Here is a 20957-nt window from a genome sequence, read left to right on the forward strand (position 1 = left end):
AAGACTTGCATTATTTTTTGTTTCGTAACGGAACTTTCGCCATGACTGAACTTAGTCTGCACTAGCAGGGGAAAGACATCGCAACATTTACACGTTTCAAACTACCGAAACGCATGCTGCTTCACGAAATGTCAATGAATGTTGTAGCAAATTATTGTTACAGTTCGCTATGCCGAAGGTTTGAATCTCAGACCAAAGTTAAATTAGTCCGACGTTGGGAAGTGATTTGTTTTCACGAAGGTTAGTAATCCGAAAGATGTCGTTTTTTGTCAAACTTTTTCTTCTTCTTTTTATTTCAGACTGGCATGCGCCATACAGAACGGTAATGTTGCGAATCGGAGCGCGAGAACAATTCATTTTCAGAGTATGGCAATAGAAATTTAAGCAAAACAAATATGGCGACGTAGGGATGGAAAATCACACATCATATTTCAACTCAGTCGGCACTGAAAAGTTATCTCGACAGAATCATACGAATTCACACGCATATCTTCACAGCAACGCATTTGAATTTAAATCGAAAAGTTGCATGCAATTTGGGGGATATGCGTTTGATTTTTCAAATCAAATTTAAAACGTGCAGTGTCTAGAAACGGGCGAAGGTTTCCGATCCTGCTCTCTCAAAATCTCTCTAAAGATTTTGGAATTGTGCGTTGTCGTTACTAATCCGCGCGAGATTTATGCATGATATAAAACATAATTGTTAATGTCAGTAGGTATGTTTTGGCGGCAAAAGGAGTAAGATTTGGGTAGCGATCCGCATCGTAATCTCACTCTGTATAGGGGAAATTTGTGTTCATTTATAAGTCGACAAAATGTCGACTTACGCGTAAGTCGACTTTCGCGTAAGTCGACGTGTTTTTCTCAGTCCCGATTATGTCGACTTACGCGAGGTTGACTGTATATGAAAGGACACAAGCAAAGGGGGTTTGATGATCACAACAAACCATTCAAAACTGACACTGACTGCATTAAAAAATTTTGCTGCAGACCACTTTAATCCCTAAATACATAGTACTGCACAGGGCACTAATCACTGAATTTGGTGTCAGCTAAAAGCAAAAACAATGGCAAAATGTTAAAGGTTCTTCACATGTTATGAATTCAGTGTAATCACATTTTGCAATAAATACTTGGATAAAAAGATGAAGACTGTAAATACAATATATGGCCTCATATGACACATTTTCGAATGAAGCATAAATTCAGCAAACCTTAACTAGCTTAAAGTGCAAAGAGATGGTGAGACGATGAACACAGAATGTGTCTCTATGGGGGGCTTTGAGACTTGCACAAAGTACAAAAATGTGTACAGTGCATCAATAAAAGCAGGTCATTATATGGGTTTCAAACTGGCAACCCCCCCCCCCCTTTCCTTAATTATCTTTCAAATAACACCTCACTTGCTGTGATTGGGTGTTCTTGGAATGTGCAAAACAGCTGAGTATGGGGACAGATCAAAAGTGAAAAGTCGCAACAATTCTCCGATTGATAACGTACAGTTTTGATGAAAAAAGGCCACTGGAATAAGCAATGCTGAAATGAGAGCACTTTCAAAAACTCCCATTTCCTAGACATTAGATGACTGTTTGGTCAATCTTTATGTTCAATCTTAATCTGCTAATACTACTGCAGTTTTTAATTCATGGATGAAGACTGGAATCTAATGATAATATCACAATGCATTCTTTTCAAGCAAATTCCTTCCCTGAAACAACAAAGCAAATGGGAATCATACTGCTTGACATAACACGTTTGCTCTATTTTGCAACATTTCACATTTGACCTTTCCTCCTACTCAGTCATACTGTGCATTCCAGGAATGCCTAATGTAAACAAGTGAGTTGCCATCGTAAAGAAAATTAATCAGGCTTTCTTTATAAAGTCACATTTTAATGAAATGATGTAGTTTGAAGAGAAATATGACACATCAAATACACATCAAATAGGAATTGCAGGACTTTTTGGAGGAGTTTAATTGGAAAGTTACCCAGCTGGTGGCTTAAACTGCTTTTCAATATGAATATAGTGGACCAAAGATTGACTTTCAGTCATTGCATTACATATCTCTCTCATGGTTCAGCTAACTTCTTCAGTTTTTGAGCATTCATTAGAAATTTGGCACATGTGACTGCTATTGCATATAGATAGGCAAACTTCATCTTTCGTAATTGTTTCACAATGCATTTCCATGGTAACAGCACAGTTTGCATGAAACTCACACAAGAATATTGTGGATTAAAGGGATAGTACAGTTTTGGTTGAGATGAGAAATAGGCTTTCGAATTTTTGCAAGATACCAAGAAAACACTTATGATATAGCACAGAGCATACCATTTTAAGAGGAATTCAAAGTTTATTTGATGAAAATCGGGTTTGGAATAACTGAAACATCCAAAAACAAAGTAAAACAAAGCGATCGTTACAAATTGTGGGTCCCACACTTTATTAGAATCATTCTTTTTTTGATATCTCAGCCATTTCAAAACCAATTTTTATCAAATAAACGTTAAATTCCTCATAAAATTGCATGCTCTTTCATATTTCATATGAGATTTCTCATTATCTTACCTAAAAATGTTAGAAACCTGAAATTAGGTCTCAACCAGAACTGTACTATCCCTTTAAGCCAACACCCTTAGTTTTGAATACACTGTATTTGACTTGAATTTTGGCACATGTGAATCGTATACAGTAGTATGTGAATGTACAAACTTTAGTTTTGGTCTTTATCAAACGATATGTTGCCATAGTAAGAGCATATTTTTTATGAAAATCATACAAGATATTATGGATTCCTCAGCTTTTGAACATTTGACTTGAAATTTGACACACGTAACCACATGTGCAAACTTCAATTTTTGTTAATGAAAAACGTGTTGCCATGGTAACAACATTTTTTTGAATGAAAATCAAAGCAATTACCAATTTATTTACCTAATTCACTCAGTATTTGAGCATTTGGCTTGAGATATGTCACATGTGACTACTATGATTCTTAAATGAGTAAGACACATCTTTATTCAACGTTGAACAATGCATTGTCATGGTTACAACATCTTGTTTGTTCGTTTTTTTCTTTAATAAAAAGCATACAAAATTATTGTTGGTTTAGCTAACTCTCTCAGTTTTAGGTGGGATCACTAATCCCATGGAGTGATAGTTCTAGTTCTGTTTGTCCAATTTACTCTTTATCTATGTCAAATTGAACATCTTGTGAAAGGAATGAGAACCTTGTTTGCATGATTGGTATAATTGGTAGTTTATGGATAATACACAAGCTCTAATTTCTCAAGCAAGATTTAGTTGACATGATTTATTCATAATTGAATTGTAATTTCTCCTAGAGCTAAGCTGAAAATGAGATAGACCCCAGAAATACCAAAGTGAATTAATAACTGATCCCCACGTAAATGAGTTGAAGACAATCAATTTGAAAATGATGGATGATGTATACACTGGATGGTACGAGACGGAATCATCACATCAATTACGGAAGCGATGATGAACCCTTTCAACAGGGGCTTGTGCTGATATATTGATCCGTCCTCGGCCCGTACCTTCCAAAATTATAGAGGATGAGTTATGTCATTAAAAGATATATCAATATCCCCCTCAGTTGCCATGTTTAGGACAGGTATGCATACCTTGTGCTCTTACTGTTGTGAAAAGTCATGACATTATTTGCCATCTATATGGTACATGTCCACTTGACACAAACAAATGATTGCCTCAAAATTGTATAGATTCTGGAAGAACTGTACGCAGCACAAGTCAGTTTCAGCAGCATCAGTCAATTTCAGTATCACATCATGATACAGTGGAAAGCTCAATACCAAAAGGTTCTCGAGACTGGTAACTTCTGTTCATTATATCAGCTACTTCGTCATATCATCTGCTATGAAAATCAATTAAAATAATGGAAACATGTTTCATCTGGACTGAAGAAGATTTTGTTATGTCAAGAATTTGTAATTTTTCTTCAAAGTGAGTTTTCACTGCATAAAAAAAAGAAAAGAAAGAAAAGGTAGGAATAAAGAGATCACTCGCAGATGTCGCCTCTACAGGTATTTCAATCACATGGTCCTGATTTGCACACCATTCAGCATCACCATGGAACTGGTCTGTATCACGACGGGTGTCGTCTTCCTAGATAAGGCAGGAATCCTGTTTGACATTGTCACACTGCACTGTGCTGTCTTCCTACTGTCTCAAATCTTCGGGGCAGTCAGGCTGGACATGTGGATGACTGACCTTGAAGGCTTCCAGGGTGCTCAAGGCATCGTTGACTCTTGAAATGGTGGGGAACTCCTTCATGTCCACGTTAAACCTGCTATGCAAAAAGGAGGCAACCACCATGTCAGTGCAGGGCCATCTTCTATGGGTAATGATTGCTTTAATGTTATTTGCATAGGCAGCATGCGAAATATACAAAAACTTACCTATACAGTGCACTCCTGTAATAACGAAATGCTCGGGACCGGCAGTTTTCTTTCGTTATAACGAAATTTCGTTATAACCGAACAAATACAATATATAACAAAAACAAGGAAACCACGCATATATCAATTCTGTTTGTTTAAAACTCATCTTACACTGTGCAGCTATGTGAAACATGATGGTACACTGTACCTTTTAAATTTCGTTTGGATATTACATTAAAGAGAGCATAAAACTGACGGAAACTGTGCGTGACACACAGAGCGAACACACCGTGATGTGAAGCTTTCGCCCATGCTTGTTCCGCTACGTATTTTCGAAAGCAATCCACATTTCGTTATAACGGAGCACATTTCTATTGTTTTCCTTTGTCCGTGGGGCTTGGAAAAGACTTCGTTATAACGAAAATTTCGCTATAACTGTGTTCGTTATAACCGAATTTTGTACCATAGACATTAATGGCGATAATTTTGGGACCAGAAGTTTTATTTTGTTATAACGAAATTTCGTTATAACCGTGTTCGTTGTAACGGGAGTGCACTGTATAAATAAGAAATTCAATATCACCAACAACCTTGAATCAAGTGCAAAAACATATATAAATACTGATAGTCTTATGACATCAAGTATGAGTGGCTTTTGTACCCCACTAGAGTAATTATGATTTGATAGTACTAAGTTACAGATTTACATAAAAATGATGGTACAGTCAACCTAGCCTCTGTTAAATCCAAAAGAATTGGAGAAAATCCTTCCATGTAAGTGAATGTTGACTTACATAATAGAATAAAAAATATCCATTTGGGTTGGAATTCTTTTTTGACTAAGCCAATTTGATGAATTATGCGAGATGCACTTAGGCAAGGTCGACTGTTGTATATTGTTGTAATCACAGTCGTAACTAGAAAACACTGCCAATCAGCTACTTTCCACCGATCATCTTGCTCTTCCCTAGAGATCAGTGATTTCCAACCATACGTATGCATGCTGAAAAATCAACCAATTTCCCAATATAGAAGCCTTTGTTATGTAATAAACCCTCAGCTGCGTGGTGCGCCTCTTCCTAGCAGAAATTAGAGCATGCACTATAGTGCGCGTATGAAAACCTCAAAAATGTGCAGCTTGAAATCCAAAGTTCAGTGATCCTACCTGCCAAAATATTGAAAATCCTTCAAAAAATCCATAAAGATTTCCAGATCACTACATAAATCTAATCATCTGTTCCTTGTGTCATTCTCAACATTCCCTGCAAGTTTCATCTAAATCCGTGCACAACTTTTTGAGTTATTTTGCACATGGACTTACTAACTAACTATTTACAAACAAACCAATGGTAATGAAAACATAACCTCCTCCCTTGGCAGAGGTAATTATCATCATTATCACCATCATTACTACATTGTATATTGATCTGAAGCCGACACCCACCTGTTGGCATTGTAGACTTGAGGGACAAGGAAGAGGTCTGCGAGGGTCACCTCGTCTCCCACACAGTACTTGCCAGAAGTCGTCTCCAGGATCTTCTCCAAGGCTTTGAAGCCTTTGGTGATGACTGAGTTGCCCAACTCCATCTTTCTCTCTGGCCCAACAAACTTGAGCATGCTGAGATTCTGCAAGGATGAGAAAAAGATGAACCATTTTCCTCTCCTGTATGTAACAGGTCTCTCAAAATGCAACCCGCATCTCTAAGAATAGTTGCCAGTACTGGCTCTCCTGTTAGACATTAACCCGTTGAGGAGGAGTCCCAAGTATACTCGGGCAGGTGTTTATGGGAAATGCATGTTGTAGCAAAATCAAACCGTCGGAAGTGGGTGAGGGCAAAACGCAATTTTGCCCCCCCCCCCCAAAAAAAAGAAAATAAATAAATGACTAAATAAATAAATGACTAAATAAATAAATAAATAAATAAATAAATAAATAAATAAATAAATAAAAATAAATAAAATAATATATATATATATATATATATATATATATATATATATACATATATATAAAATACAATAGGGAAATTTATTAGCTAAGACTAGTAATTCTAACTCTCATAAATGTTTAGACATTCATTTTTCGTTGCATGTGAGCAGATTATCTCAACCGCATTCAACGGTAACCGTTGCAGTTTTTAGAGGCCTTTGGCTATGGAAAATCGTGTAAATATCAAAATGTTAGCTTTAAGCACTGGCGGATTTAGAGGCGGGCACAACTGGCCCATGCCAACCCTCCTTTTGAAGCAACTTTTAAAAAATTCTTCTTTGTTATGTAATTTTTATACGTGTGCCCCCCCCCCCCCCGAGAAAAAAAAAAAATCTTCCATACGTCCCTCTTCCACCGCTAGTCGTTATTACTTACGTGACACCTGACGTAGGTAGCGCTCCCAGAAAATAGTTTTAGCCCCCGCCCGCACCACCCCCCCTTCTTAATTTCCAAAGCGAAAAAATAAAGCCACAAACGGCAGTTTTTGGACTGTAAAATGTCAAAATTTTCAAGCTCTCTCGCATTTAATCGTTATGCCATTGTAAAAGAGAATGTTACTGCCAGTAATTGCCAGCAGTTGCGCCTGGGCTGCCCCCCCCCTTAATTTCCAAAGCGAAAAAAAAAAAAAATAGCTACAAACGGCAGTTTGGGGACTTTAAACTGTCAAAATTTTCAAGCTCGCTCGCTTTGCTCGCTCGCATTTAATCGTTATGCCATTCTCCTAATGTTGCTGCCAGTAATTGCCAGCAGTTGAGTTGAGATGTTGCTGACAGTAACTTGTCGTTTCACACCGTCATTCCATAATCCATGTAAGGAAAACTTACAATGTTGCTCATGACTGCGTTGTTGAATGTATCACATTCCGTAATGTATTGTAGTCCCATTAAGTTTGCAGACTGACAGTGCACGCACACACGCACAAGCATAAAAATTACTTTTCCACAAGGTGCCCCCCCCCCCAATGTCTCGACTCACGGTACGCCACTGTACATACATATATATATATATGTATATATGTGTGTGTGTGTGTGTGTGTGTACGTGTGTATTGTGTAACATAAGTATGGTCTATCGTGAGCCCCCTCCAATATTTGCCCCCCCCAATCCAAAACTGCTTCCGGCGCGCCTGCTCAACGGGTTAATAAGGTCCGTACGTTTGAATAAGTGATCACTTGTTTGAGATAGTTAAAATTGTCCAAGGGGACGTGGTCAGGTTGAGGTATGGGTAATGCTCACAAATTATTTTCTTGAAGGTACTCTTCTGTACCTTCTAATTTGACTAGACCTGAAGTGTTTCCTAAAAAGAAAACAGTGGCCCCCTCTTGATGACTGTAGGGGCACATTATTTTGTATGGCAGAGAAACACATCTTACATTCACAATGTAGTCTTAATGCAAATGACAAAAACATTTCTCTGTTCAAAAATAATCGTGATGTGTTGTTTTTCCTATTGCTGAAAAAATCCTGAATACCAGTTTTCAAGCATGCAACTTTTTTCTTTTGACCCATCACAAATTGAGTGACTGATAAACTATAAATGAGCCATAAAAAAAACAAAAACAAAAACAAAAAACAAAAACAGTACAAACCCAATAAATGAAAGCAAAGAGATATGGTTAAGTTGATCACAAATTCAGACAATATCTTGCATAGCAAATGGCAAAACTTTGAGATAGCATGCACTAAACATGCAAATAAGCAGCTTTTGATACGGAAATGTGCCAAAGTGAAATTCATAACTGATTACTAAACAAATCATTAATGTTTACTCAACAGTTGATGAGCGTCACAAGCAATGGTAGAAAGGTCTTGAACACGATATTGTTAGCATGCATAAGCATCCATGAATGTTGATCACACTGTGATTAGCAAAGCGTAGCAGCGGAGCTTATGGTGTTCTAATTGGAGAAACCTACACTGCACACATTTAATGGTGTACCTGTACCTGAAGGGGCTGGATTCCTGCATTTATGATTTCAGCCAACCTGCGAGTCTGCAATATGAAACAAATAAGACAAAAATGATAACTAGATATATCGCTACGGCGACTGATATGCCTCTGCCATAATGCATGGTTCTCCTAATAGGTCTATAGTACAATGTCTTGGACGGACGGACGGACGGACGGACGGACGACCCGAAAACATAATGCCTCCGGCCACTTCGTTGCGGAGGCATAAAAACATGCCCAAACTATTAAATGTCAACATAAACATAATTGGGTTCTTTTAGCAAAGTCCTGCATATCCTTTAATATACCTAAGTATCATACTATAAATTTCTCCTAGTGTTCATCTTTTTATGTGCAATTCATAACAAAAAATTTCCTGAATGCTCAGCATTATTGATGAGGGTTTTTGTGCATTAATTGCACACAGTTTACACTGTAAAACACATAAAACACACATTTCAAACCCCTATCTCCCACTTCATCACCTCTAACATCTGGTCACAGCCTTAGTTTCACAATGAAAAAAAAAAGAAGAAATTAAATCTCCAGTAATGAAGTACTGCACCAAGTCCATGGTGGATTTGTTCCAGAGCATAAGGTGTCATGCATTTACTATGGGATTAATGTCTTTGTCTACACTGTACACATTCTCAGAAATCAATAATGTTTGTATCAGTTCATTTCAAATCAGTGTTGTACACTTGTTCATCAGAAGGAATATGTGTTCAAGAGAGCACATGCACCATGTGCCAACAACAGATCATGAAAATGACTTCAACGAATGCAGAAACACAGAGACAAGAAATTGGAGAAGGAAGAAAGTCGACATACCGAATACCTCTGAAGGGGGTCCTTTGGCAGTATACTGACGCCATCTCGAGTTTCATCAAGGTATTCAATGATGGGCAGCTGAAAGAGGTATTTCATTGACAAAATAATGACAATAATAACAAGCATATCATTTTCATTAAAATAGAATCAAAATCATCAGTAATAATGGCTATAGTATTTTAATCATCACTCTAATATTGGTACAGTTTCAATTCAAGCAAATCAAATCTGTGGAGATAGTAGTTTTCACACACTACTTCCACAGAAAATCATGTGGACCAGGCTTGAAAAATGAGCCATGTTTTCTACGTAGTTGTTCAACATATCTGGCCATTTAGAAGAAATACAGTAATCACTCACTGAAAAACAATAACAAACAGACAAAAAGCAAAAAAGAAAACATCAGTGTTTGTACTCTAGCCGGGATAATACCAAAGGTGACCCCAAGCACTACTTTGATGCTCCATTAGTTTCAGGTGTAACAAATTCGTAATGATGATTTTGGTGTGTGTTTGTTCTCTGTTGTCTTTTTTTTTTTGGGGGGGGGGGGGGGGGTTGATGCATAAAAAGCAAAACCTAACATCCCAATATAACTTTTTTTTTTCTGTGGATAACAGAGTAGTGCCATGACACTGTGACTCAATATTCAATTAATTCTCTGAATTAAAAAACAAACAAACAAACAAACAAACAAAAAAATCATGGAAATCTGACTACATCCTAACATACCAATCTTCAAGAAGCAACATATTTTCAAAATCACAAAGCTGTCACTTGCATCACAATTTGAGTCATTATGAACTACAGGAAATATACAATGTAAAAATTTGCTTACAAGTCACAAATCATAATATCCCCAACAAGAAAGATACACACAAAAAAAGTTGAATATGAAAAAGAATAATGATTTGAGTATAAATCTTGCTATTTTCATTTACAAACTCACTCCAGATTTGATACTCTGCTACTGATGAAAACTTGGGTATTGTAAAATCTATTTTATTCTTGTTTTTCTAGAAATTAAACGGAATGGCAGCGTGGCATTATTTGAGTAAATAAGATATACTTACTGATTGGGTCATCAACACGCCATCTATCTGCAGAGATGGAACTTGTCCTTGTGGATTTAGGGCTGTGTAAGCATCTGACAGCTATTTAGGATGAAACATAGTAATGAAATATTACTGGAAGAAAATGATATCCCATTACATGTACCTGAAAACAGAAAAATACACCCCCATAATGAAATTTTATTACAACAATGAAAACATTCAGGTCTCCAAATCATCTACAGTACATGGTACATATCTTTATGGTTTTTTTTTTTCTTTCAGTTATTCAGTATCAAGATTTTGATATGAGAAAAGAAAACTACTGATCCCTAGGACTTTGTTATACCAGGAGTTACTTGTATATCTTACATAAGCTAATCATCTTACAGTTTTTATCACTTGAAATTACAGGCAAACAAGCCTGGGAATAATATTTCCATATTATGTGGTATAGTCAGCAATAAACAGTGGACCAGCCTATAACCATTCAAGTGTAGACCTAATGACTTGTTGCATAAATACACCTATGCAGCTCCTATGGACGTACAACTACAAGCTTGGTAATATATAGCCTTTTGTCAGGGCCCTCTCGCTGTAATGTGAACGTGAACCCTCCTGAATACTCATTTTAACAGTTCCAGTCAACCAATGGAATGGCGCGCTCCCCGAATCGCCAGTCTTGGTGTGTTGTCATGCCTGTTCGCATGCATCACTGACCACCCGGTCAGTGTAGGTCTGCCACAGAACTCTACACACTCTGTGTGTAGAGTTATGTGAGGTCAGTGGCGTGCATTCGATCCATTCAAATCGGGTTCGAGCAGACAGACACGCTGATTGGTCGACTTTTACTCCCGAAATCGGGGAGCAAAAGTCGGTAATTCATAGGGCTAACAAAAGGATGCGAAGCAGATCTCAAAAGGCCCTCGCGCAACCCCACTCAGCTGGGCTCTTTTCACCATACAGCGAGAGGGCCTTGACAAAAGGCTAGGTAACATAGTGCACTTCCATCATAACAATGTCCTATGTAAAGGACTGGCAGTTTTCTTTTGTTACCCTGTTGAGGACGAGTCCTCAGTATACTCGGGGCCGAGTATACTCGGGCAAGTGTCTATGGGAAATGCGTGTTGTAGCAAAATCAAACCGTCCTCAACAGGTTAAAGGAAATTTTGTTACAGTCTAAGAGTAAAGTACACAAATGTATATACATGACAATATTTTGACCTGAAGTCTTACATCGAGCATTTCATCATAACCATGTTCATTATAACACACAGGAGTGCACTGTAGTGTATGCAGCACTTTCCAATGGAGATAGAGAGTCCTCACAAAGTCTGTGATTGATTGGCACAGCTATGCTTTACAATGAGGGAATGGTTAGAATAATTCCACCGATTAGCCTGCCCTGGTAAAATCTAAAGCAAAATGTATATTCCCATTATTGGAGCTGGAATTTAGCTTTCTTTTACATCCTACACATGACCTTTGGGTCCACATTACAAACCTGATCAGTCTTCAGCAAGTTGACGGCTCGATACTCATAGTCGATGCCTTTTAAAGCAAGAGCTGGAGAGGGAAAGAAAGAGACTGATTGAGATTATTTTGATGAATCAATTAATTAAATCAAATTATGTAGATGCACTGTCTTCATTGTTCACTTTGAAATAAAGATAAATAAAGAATATACATTAAGTTTGCCTCCAAAGATAAAAAAAAGGAATTTTATAAGATGGAACAGCCTATCTGACCAGACCATCAAGTGCACCTCTGGCTTTCCTCTGATGTGCTCATGTTTTAATTAGCACTTTACATACTTACACCCTCACAGCTGTTTTAAAGTACTGTACTAGTATGCCATATATTTAGCGAGTCTAATTTTTCGCGAATGGGGACTTCCCGACAATTTTGTGAGCAGTAAGATTCGCAATTAGATTCACGATTATGGAGGACAGTACTGAACAGAGAAGTGCATGCACATACATCACATTCACGTCGGAATCAGAGTTAATATTTTCATGTCTTTTTAAATTTGCAAATGAAATAGCATCTGACTTGTGAAAATAAAAATCTCGCAAATAATTCGGCATACAGTTCTACTAGCTGTACATGCCTGCACCTCACATCACTGTACCATTTAATACCAGAGACAGTTGTAGTACAAGTAGTCTGCTGCACAACCCATGATGCTGATGGACGGTACTTTACCAAAAGAAGAGGGGACACAGTCACAGACATGACACACAGACACCTTCATCACCCATAGCGGCCATATTACTTCACCTCACCTGCACGAACTCTCCATGAGCAAGAACTCCTGAAGTACGAGTGAAGGATGGGCTGCAAATATCAATGAGTGAAGACAAAGAGTTGAGTCAGACACTTCTGATCCTATTTTACCTAGGATAGGTTTTGTACTGTATACGCTAGTATAATTTTCGCGTACCGGGTACATAAATTTTCGCGAATTGTCGCTGTCACACATTTTCGCGAGTAGTTAAATTCGCGATTGGGGGACCAGAGAAAATATGAAGTGGCAAAGAAAGTGTGAATTTTCAACTTACTAGCAAATAAGAATGATACTAGTTATACACTGAGTGAAAAAGACTTGCCAAACTCTGCGAACTAGGTCTATGTTCTAGTAAGTTAGAATTCAACATTTCAACATTCAACATTTCAACAGAAATGACTGACGCCCCGAGCCCCCGGGCCACACCGTGTAAGAATATCAACCCCTTGGCCTTGGTACCGGTACAGTTCCAGACAAGAATAGTAGAAACTAAGAGTAAGTTACATCACTGTCATCAGACAAGATATGGTCGAACTTAAGTCTAAGACTTAGCTCGCTCAGCATGATCAGTGAATTGTAGTACATTTGTACAGTGAGTAAATACGTAGGCAGTCACATTGACTCACAATACGCCACCGAACAAGATCAAGAGAAGAGGCTGCATACATTCTTACGTGTGTTTTTATGGATCGAAGATTTACTAACCTTTGACGAAGCCATGGCTGCTGACGTTGATATCCTCTTGAGTTGCTGTTACTGAAGGCAGGTAAGAAATATTTGTTTCTAGCGTACAGTAAAGGCCGTTGAACGGTTCCCGGTTTTTTTTTTTTGTACAGTTGCTGTGTCGTTTATAATCGGGCGACTGTGCTGCTTCAACAAGATTTAGCTGGCCCCTGTGCAATAATGGTGATGCCTGGGAAACTGAACTTCCGTACCACACGTGTGTGATATAGTACATGTACCACCAAAGAGATTTTCCCCAATTCATCTCTTCACTGTGGATTTGTGAAAGAGTGCCCTCTTTCGACCGCTTGCAGTCACACCACGTACTCAAGTACTCCTTCGACATCTTGCAAACGGGTGTTCTTCCTCGCTTGCGAGTGGTGTTTTCGTAATATTACGCCGTTGGAATCTAAGCAATCGGATCTGGATTTATTCCAGTCGGATCTGTCAAACTACTGGAAAACATTTACACAGATTAGGTCATATGTGATGATTTACAAACAGTGATCTGATGAAGAACGTACCCCAGGAAATTGTTTTGAATTTGTGTAGGGATGCCCTTACATAAGAAGTAAGTTTGAATAATAGCCCTCACCAGAAAATGACACGCAAAAAGAAAGGAGAAGAGGAAGGAGAAGAAGAAAGAGACGAATAAGAAGAAGAACAAGAACAAAAAGAAAAAAGTGAGATACAGGTTCACAAACTTCCCAGAAATAATGTAAATAATTCGCGTTTACACCCTGACTTGTACCATTACATGACTTGATTCAGCAGAATTATGTTTGGCATATCGTTATGCAAAATCAACACAATAATGCACCTTTGGGTCAGAGTATCAATTTTTATTATTCAGACAAACGTATATTCAGTAGATAAAAGATTTTCTTTCAGCATTGAGCCTTAAAACCTTTAAAGTCACCTGCCTCTGACGATATTTTTTTTCCTGTGATTATTTTAGACTGCATAGTATACCATGGGTGATCAGTGTGTGATGTCTTTAATAAGTCTTTGTCTCAATTAAAGGTAACTTGAACAAAATAAAGTAGCCAAATTGGTTACAGTCATATAAAAAGAACGATAATCAAAAGATGCTTTGAAAATTACAGACAGATCAATTGCTTTGTTGCCCATTATTTTCGAAGATTAAAAAAAGTTTATAAAAAAGACGAAATGTTTTCCTGATTGGAGGCCTATATTTCAATAATGTAATCTAGGCCTATGTATAACAATTTAATTTATGTTAAAAGCTACTTTCCTATCTAGTTTTATATGACTTGAATGTATTTTGAAATATTAGGTAAACTCCTAATGATAATATGTTGACGGTGGCAATACGCTGCCTTGGTATATTTTTTTTTAGATTTGTGTATTTTCATATTGAACTCCTTATTTTGTCAATGACATTTGCACCACTGAGCACAAATTAAAGGTATAGTTTACCTTTAGGAGCAGTGATTATAAAATGTTTGAGACATAAAACACATGATGCAGATATGTAGGTCAGTTGAATCACAGAACATCCTACCATGTAAAAATTTTGCAATAAAGCCTAAAACATAGGGAGATATCACTATCCTTCTCAGTAGATCATAACTGTTTAGTCAAGAAACATTTGAAGAGTTTGTTTGCAAAAAGCGATAAGTCCATATTTGTCAAATGGAGATATTTGCGATTGAAGGTCAAGAAGAATGAAAAGAATATTTTTTTGCTTCTTTTGACCATAACTTCAAAAATGTACATTTCTGTGTAGTGACCAATATATCATTTAAAAGGTATTTTTTTTACTTTATGACAGATACTGTACTTCAAAATCTTCCAAAATGGACTTATCGGTTTTTGCAAACAAACTCTTCATTTTTATTATAACTATTGTTTACATTTTGTATATTAAACAACACTAAACATTATTATACTGATTAAAATTTTTTACATTGGTTGTTTCTATCCCTAACTCATATTTTAAAACTATTTCAAAGCACTACAGCTGGGCTTTTGTTTCTTTTGTAAATGGTAAATTATGCCTTAAGTAAACCTAAACACTCACAACAGATTTATTGGGTGTTCGAGGAATAGTTTCATAGTTCAAAAGATACCTGGAACCTCTTGTTCTCTTAGGATCAACACTTGAGAAAGAGCGAATCGCTCGAAAATTTGTGTGCCGAAATAAACTGTTGGTGAATACAGCATGAACTTCGTTTCAGTTTTATTTTTGATGATATTATCACACACACACACACACATATATATATATATATATATATGTATATATATATATATATATATATATTTATGTATACACTGTACATGTATATGTGTGATTATATATATATATATATATATATATATATATATAATTATATACATTAATATCCAACTTTTATTCTAAGTCGCATGGAATTGAAGTCTTATGTCATCACAAATTGACACAAATCTCTACTGAAAAGGGTTTGTTCGTGCGTTTGTCATTTCTAGAGTACCGTACTCTAGTAATTTCTACCAACTGGCGCCTCCCACGAGGGAGAAGCCGCCACCGACCATCAACGAAGTCTTTGGTCGACCTGATGGCTACGGAGGTGAGCACAAACAATGTGTTCCTAGCGTACTTTCGGGATTTAAGTGAAAGAAGCTGCAAGGAGTGAACTTGAAATATTGTATGAGACATTAATTGTGACCGTGCATCACAAAACCAACAGAAAGTCGCAAGCACTGATTTTGTGTTTGGGCTGAAAATAAGGTCAAATTGGTCAGCCCAGCCAATTTTGACTTTTTCATATTTCCTGAAAAAGCAGGTCTTCTGCATTACACTGAAGTTTGAAGTAGCATAAAACGAACAGGAAATTTGCCTTTTAACAGTTTTTCTTGAACACTTCTTGGTTGAATAGTGTGATTAGGTGTGTCTTATAGCGTCCTCTTTTCATTTCTTAAAAACCCCGTCCGCACACTTCACTTTCAACTCTATAAAAACTTTGGAAAGGATGATACTACTGCTTTGAAAGTGGGCATTTATAATCTATAGAATGTGTTGATTCAGCAGTTTAATTTCAGCTTAATATGATAATCCCTTCATTGTTGTTGCTCCGATGGTTTAGATCCTGTTTTTTATTCCCTTAATCGCACAGCTAGCACAGCGTGGCAAAAGCTCTTGAACAAACCCTGTACACTTTCTGGAGTGCACTGCTTTCTTTTCAGTATTAAGACAGGTTAGAAGAGTCCATTTGAATTGAATCATACATAATTTTAAAGCTTAAAGTCTACGTCTGCATGTCTGGCAACTATTTGTTGGTTTTGTGATCGAACGACAAGAGAGCTGCGTGATTAGATTTAGAAAAAAAAATATTGAAAAGATCATCGAATGATATGCTATCTCGTCCTGAAAGCTGGAGAGGAGGAATTAAGAGATCATCCACCTGTACAACAGGCATTTTATGACCCTAGACAATACTCACTGCTTACTAGTATCCTTCCTCGGCATACCGGAGACAATCAACTGACAGTGGGCAAGAAAACACACTACAGATTTGTCAAAAGTCGCGAAAGAGAAAGTTGCAGATTTATACAGAGATCATAGATAAATCGAGGTCATTGAGTTGGAACGAAGGACGGCGGAATAAAAGAACAAACGAAGACACATCAGAATACGAATAAGAGAAATGGGAGAGAAAGAGCAAAAGAAAACATAGTATCCTAACCAACAAAGAAAACAATATCGTCGAAAGACGCAAATTGGGATGAGAAAAGGGAATCGCGATCTACGAAAATCTAAAATGAAAAAAAAAAACAGAAACAAAAACAAAAACAGGCAATTACTCACCGATACCTGGAACCATCAGGTCCTGACTGCATGGACCTCCTATGTTGGGCGCATTTAGTGCCTTTGGATTAAAAACGATCACACGGGAACCGTGATCACAGTGATTTACAGACACTCTCAAGTAGTACTCCAGGTTTTTTTTTTTCTATTTTCTCTATCTTTTCTGCGTGTCTTACACTATTATCTTGATCCCTTCTCTATCTTTGTATAATAATCAAGATGGCCATTAACACTTGCCGCGTTGTAGATATTGTTGCGTTGCTTTATCGCGTTGCAGATAATGTTGCGTTGTTCTGTAATTGCGATGCAGATTGTGTTACATTTTTGTTCTATCGTGTTGCACGTACATTATATTATCGTCGTTGCATTGCATGCTTGTTTACTTGTTTGCTTTAATTAACGTTTCTACAGTATGTCTTCAGTTATAGCGTTTGAGTTACATTTGATGCTAAAATTCCTTTGTATTTGTATTGATTTTGGCTAAGTTGAAATATGTACTACAACAAGGCCAGATGACAAAGACACTTTTTTTTTCGTAAAGGAAATATAGAGAATCATTTTTTAACATTCCTTCTTTTTCCTAGTCTTCTCTAAAACAAACCCCAAACCAGGTGATTAATTTTCATTTTAAGCTATTGTCGGTTAACACTGACTAGACGTGTCCAGTCGGTTATCTTATACATATACACAAACATACATACACATATACATATACATATACATATACATATACATATACATATCATATACATATACATATACATATTACATATACATATACATACATATGTATATATATATATATATATATACATATATATAATATATTCTATATAATATCTGACACATACATTTTACTCTTTCCTATAGGCAAGAAGTGGATGGCCTTCCTGTGCTAGGGACAATGTGAACATTGCGATGGGCTTGAATGAACACCGCATGGATTACTGTCATTTGAAGCGAATGAAGCACGCCTTAAAAAGAACGCTTGTTTGTCACACAGAGCACGCTGTAAGGACAAAGTAATCTACCGCAAGAAAATTACCTTCGACAATTTTCCATGGCCGTCTGTACTCCTGTATCTTTCAGCAACCAATCTGGACCCTGATACTGTAGTCATGGAAAATTACATTCACATGAAAAGTTTTTATAAGGTCAAAGGTTGAACAATGCAAGTGCCACTGATACGTGTTACACGTCCAAATTTCTTTTTGCCGCAGCTCACTTCATCATGTATAATGACTACAGCACAGCATAAATACAGTAGTGCCGTATTCTCTGAAGCAAGCTTCAGCTCAACACCAATACACATGGGCACTGGTAGGAAGAAGTCACTGACGAAAAAAGAAAAGAATGAAATTCGTTGCCAAACCATCACAATAGAAAAAATATCTAAATATATTTGATACGATTATATCTAAATATAAATCACTATGCAAAATATTAATCAAACATTTCTGTAATCATTCTTGTCGCAGCTGGTAGCCTTTATTTATGTAAGTCAACACCGGAAACTCAAAATAGAGGTCGAAAAAGGTGAATTTACAATAACTACAGGAAATGCCCTCAAACACTTTCAATATACTATGTGGAACAGATGATCAAAATTTTATTCTCAAGGCAATCGAAAGAGCACTTGACTTACCTCCTACGGGAGGTTTCGAGAGTGCTGCATGACGTCATAACCTATCTAACCTACCTATGTTCAACATAATTATATGTGAGGTCATAAAGTAGGTGCCTGGTGCATGATTGGACCATGCCCTAGAATGCGTCTTCGTCTATTACCTGAAATCAATCATTATAAACCCATCCATCCCATGCATTACTTCTTTCAGGAGATGAATCTTGTGACTGTTTTGATGCGGTGTTGAGTGTTGTTCTGATTCTATTGGATGAGAGGTGTAATTTGTACTGAACACAATGAAATATCAAATACAAGGACTGTATAGATAGACAATTGAACAACTAAAATTCAATGTAACTATTGACGAATGTTTAAACAGCAAGACTATTGAATGAGGGAGAATTACGTGTTAAATATATGGATCAACAAATGAATAAACAAATAAACACGATCTTAGCTAGCTTTTGCATTTTGGAGGTAATTGGCGATTTGCTCGTATTCTTCTTCTCAATGTCTGCTGAGAGGGCTTTAAAATCGAAGTACATATTGAATAAAATGAAAAAAAAATGTACGTATTGAATCTTCGGAATTGCGAACCTTGTTTCTATTCACAATAGCGAACGTTTGGAATTGATGAACTTTTTTTTTAAAATTTTCAAATTAATGAACCTTCGGAATCACGAACCTCATTTCATATTTGGATTAAGAACTTCAGCAGAACGAACTATAACAATTTCCCCTGTAAATTCATTAAAAAAATCACCCATATAACACAATGTACAATGACACCACAAACATACATTTCAATATTCACATGGAGCAAACTTTTATAGCAACATTTATCTACTTGGTGAACATGTATGGCGACAGACTTTGCCACGCCTGACGCATGAGATTTTCGGACAGATCAAAATATACGGCATATAATTTCCATTTGTCTTTGGCGGCATTGCAGAAGTTTTTGGCTGCGTGAAAACACACGAAATAGTCATCTCTCGTGATCTTAATTCCCATCTTCTGAAAGCACAGACCAACGAAGACATCTTCCCAAGGAAAGAGCCGGGTGGTCAGAGCGGTCCTGTAAGTTGCCTCTACGAGGTCTGTAGACATAATATAAGCCTGCCCTGTCAGGTAAGGCGGGTAGATCGATTCCGGATAGAACTCTTTTGAAATGTAAAATTTGCTGTTCTTGTCTCGAATGGCGGGAGACGTGAAAAGAGCGTTTCCAGCGGTATAGTTGTGTAATGGAGCTTTAGAGAGCATGTCGACAATCCGGGGTACATTCAATATTACATCGTCATCAATTCTAATTGCGAATTTGGCCTGTCGACAATGGTTCGTCACCCACTTCAAACCCATGATCGTCTTTCGTGTCAGGTTCTGGTAGCTGTCGATCATGTCCTCCTGCACAATATCCCTGTACAACTCATATTCCTGGTCAATTTTCGATTGCACAGCATCGTCAGATGTCATGCCCAACATGAACACTGTTCGTACTACGGTCTTCTTAAATGACAACCATTGTTTTTCATGTCCAAAAGTAGTTCGTATGATATATCGTCGATTGAAATTGGCAGGAGCAGATGACACGAAAATAACAATATCCACCCTTTGATGCTCTCCACGATGATCACTTGTGCCACACAGATTTCTTGGATTGTGTAAGTATAGGAAATCGTGACTGTCGATCGGCTCTAGCATATACTTGGGTAATGGCTTCGAGACGTTCTTATCCGCTTGCTCTCTCGTGGCTGACGAGACATTAGACCGTCCTCCAGTGGCCACCGTCGACGATTTGAGATGAAGAGGACTGCTTAAGGAGGAAGTATACCTCTGTGTTCGTTTCTGGCTTTTCAGTAGAAAGGAAACGATGCATATTCCAACAATGATCAAGAAGACTAGACGCCAACATCTCGGCTTGCGTGCATGCATGTTCAAACGAGTGTATATTGGTAGATTTTGTTATCCAGGATTATGGTGTTGACTGTAGTTGCACAATTGAGTTAATTAGATGAATACCTGAAACTAAACTAACGTAAATATAACACAACGTAATCCTCACCAGTGCGGAAAGTGATTTTACACACACATTTACCCACGTAGATACACCGCAACCAATCAAAAGTTTCCGTCATCTAACAAAAAACATTCTCACACTGATCGGTTATAGAAACGCAAACATTACGTATTTTTCTTTCAGGGACAATCCTACCAGCTCTATTGTAACTGCAGCATTATATTTCCTACCAAATAATGCATTAAAGC

General features: G+C 37.3%; 2 protein-coding genes across 2 annotated transcripts; both read right to left on the bottom strand.

Moving 5' to 3' along the window:
- Window positions 1-4089: 4089 nt before the first annotated feature.
- Window positions 4090-13416, bottom strand: LOC139738524 (maleylacetoacetate isomerase-like). The gene is made up of 8 exons (XM_071649151.1): window positions 13237-13416; window positions 12530-12581; window positions 11749-11810; window positions 10266-10346; window positions 9196-9273; window positions 8359-8406; window positions 5869-6050; window positions 4090-4330 (listed from the first exon to the last, which is right to left on the bottom strand). Exons 1-8 carry the CDS (start codon window positions 13249-13251, stop codon window positions 4204-4206), a joined length of 645 nt encoding a protein of 214 aa, XP_071505252.1. The 5' UTR covers window positions 13252-13416; the 3' UTR covers window positions 4090-4203.
- Window positions 13417-19535: 6119 nt separating this feature from the next.
- Window positions 19536-20165, bottom strand: LOC139739860 (beta-1,3-galactosyltransferase 1-like). The gene has a single exon (XM_071650464.1). It carries the CDS (start codon window positions 20163-20165, stop codon window positions 19536-19538), a length of 630 nt encoding a protein of 209 aa, XP_071506565.1.
- Window positions 20166-20957: the final 792 nt, after the last annotated feature.

Source organism: Diadema antillarum, unplaced genomic scaffold (assembly GCF_040938485.1).
Source record: "Diadema antillarum isolate AM-2024a unplaced genomic scaffold, OU_Dant_1.0 scf00000029, whole genome shotgun sequence".
NCBI lineage: Eukaryota > Metazoa > Echinodermata > Echinoidea > Diadematoida > Diadematidae > Diadema > Diadema antillarum.

Excerpts from the sequence above, each read along its gene's own strand:
- LOC139738524 (XM_071649151.1), bottom strand. Across the intron at positions 11,811-12,529 it reads CTCATGGAGAGTTCGTGCAG|CTCTTGCTTTAAAAGGCATC; the intron begins GTGAGGTGAAGT and ends TTCCCTCTCCAG. Across the intron at positions 6,051-8,358 it reads CAGGAATCCAGCCCCTTCAG|AATCTCAGCATGCTCAAGTT; the intron begins GTACAGGTACAC and ends TCATCCTTGCAG.
- LOC139739860 (XM_071650464.1), bottom strand. The coding sequence starts at position 20,165 with ATGACATCTGACGATGCTGTGCAATCGAAAATTGACCAGGAATATGAG.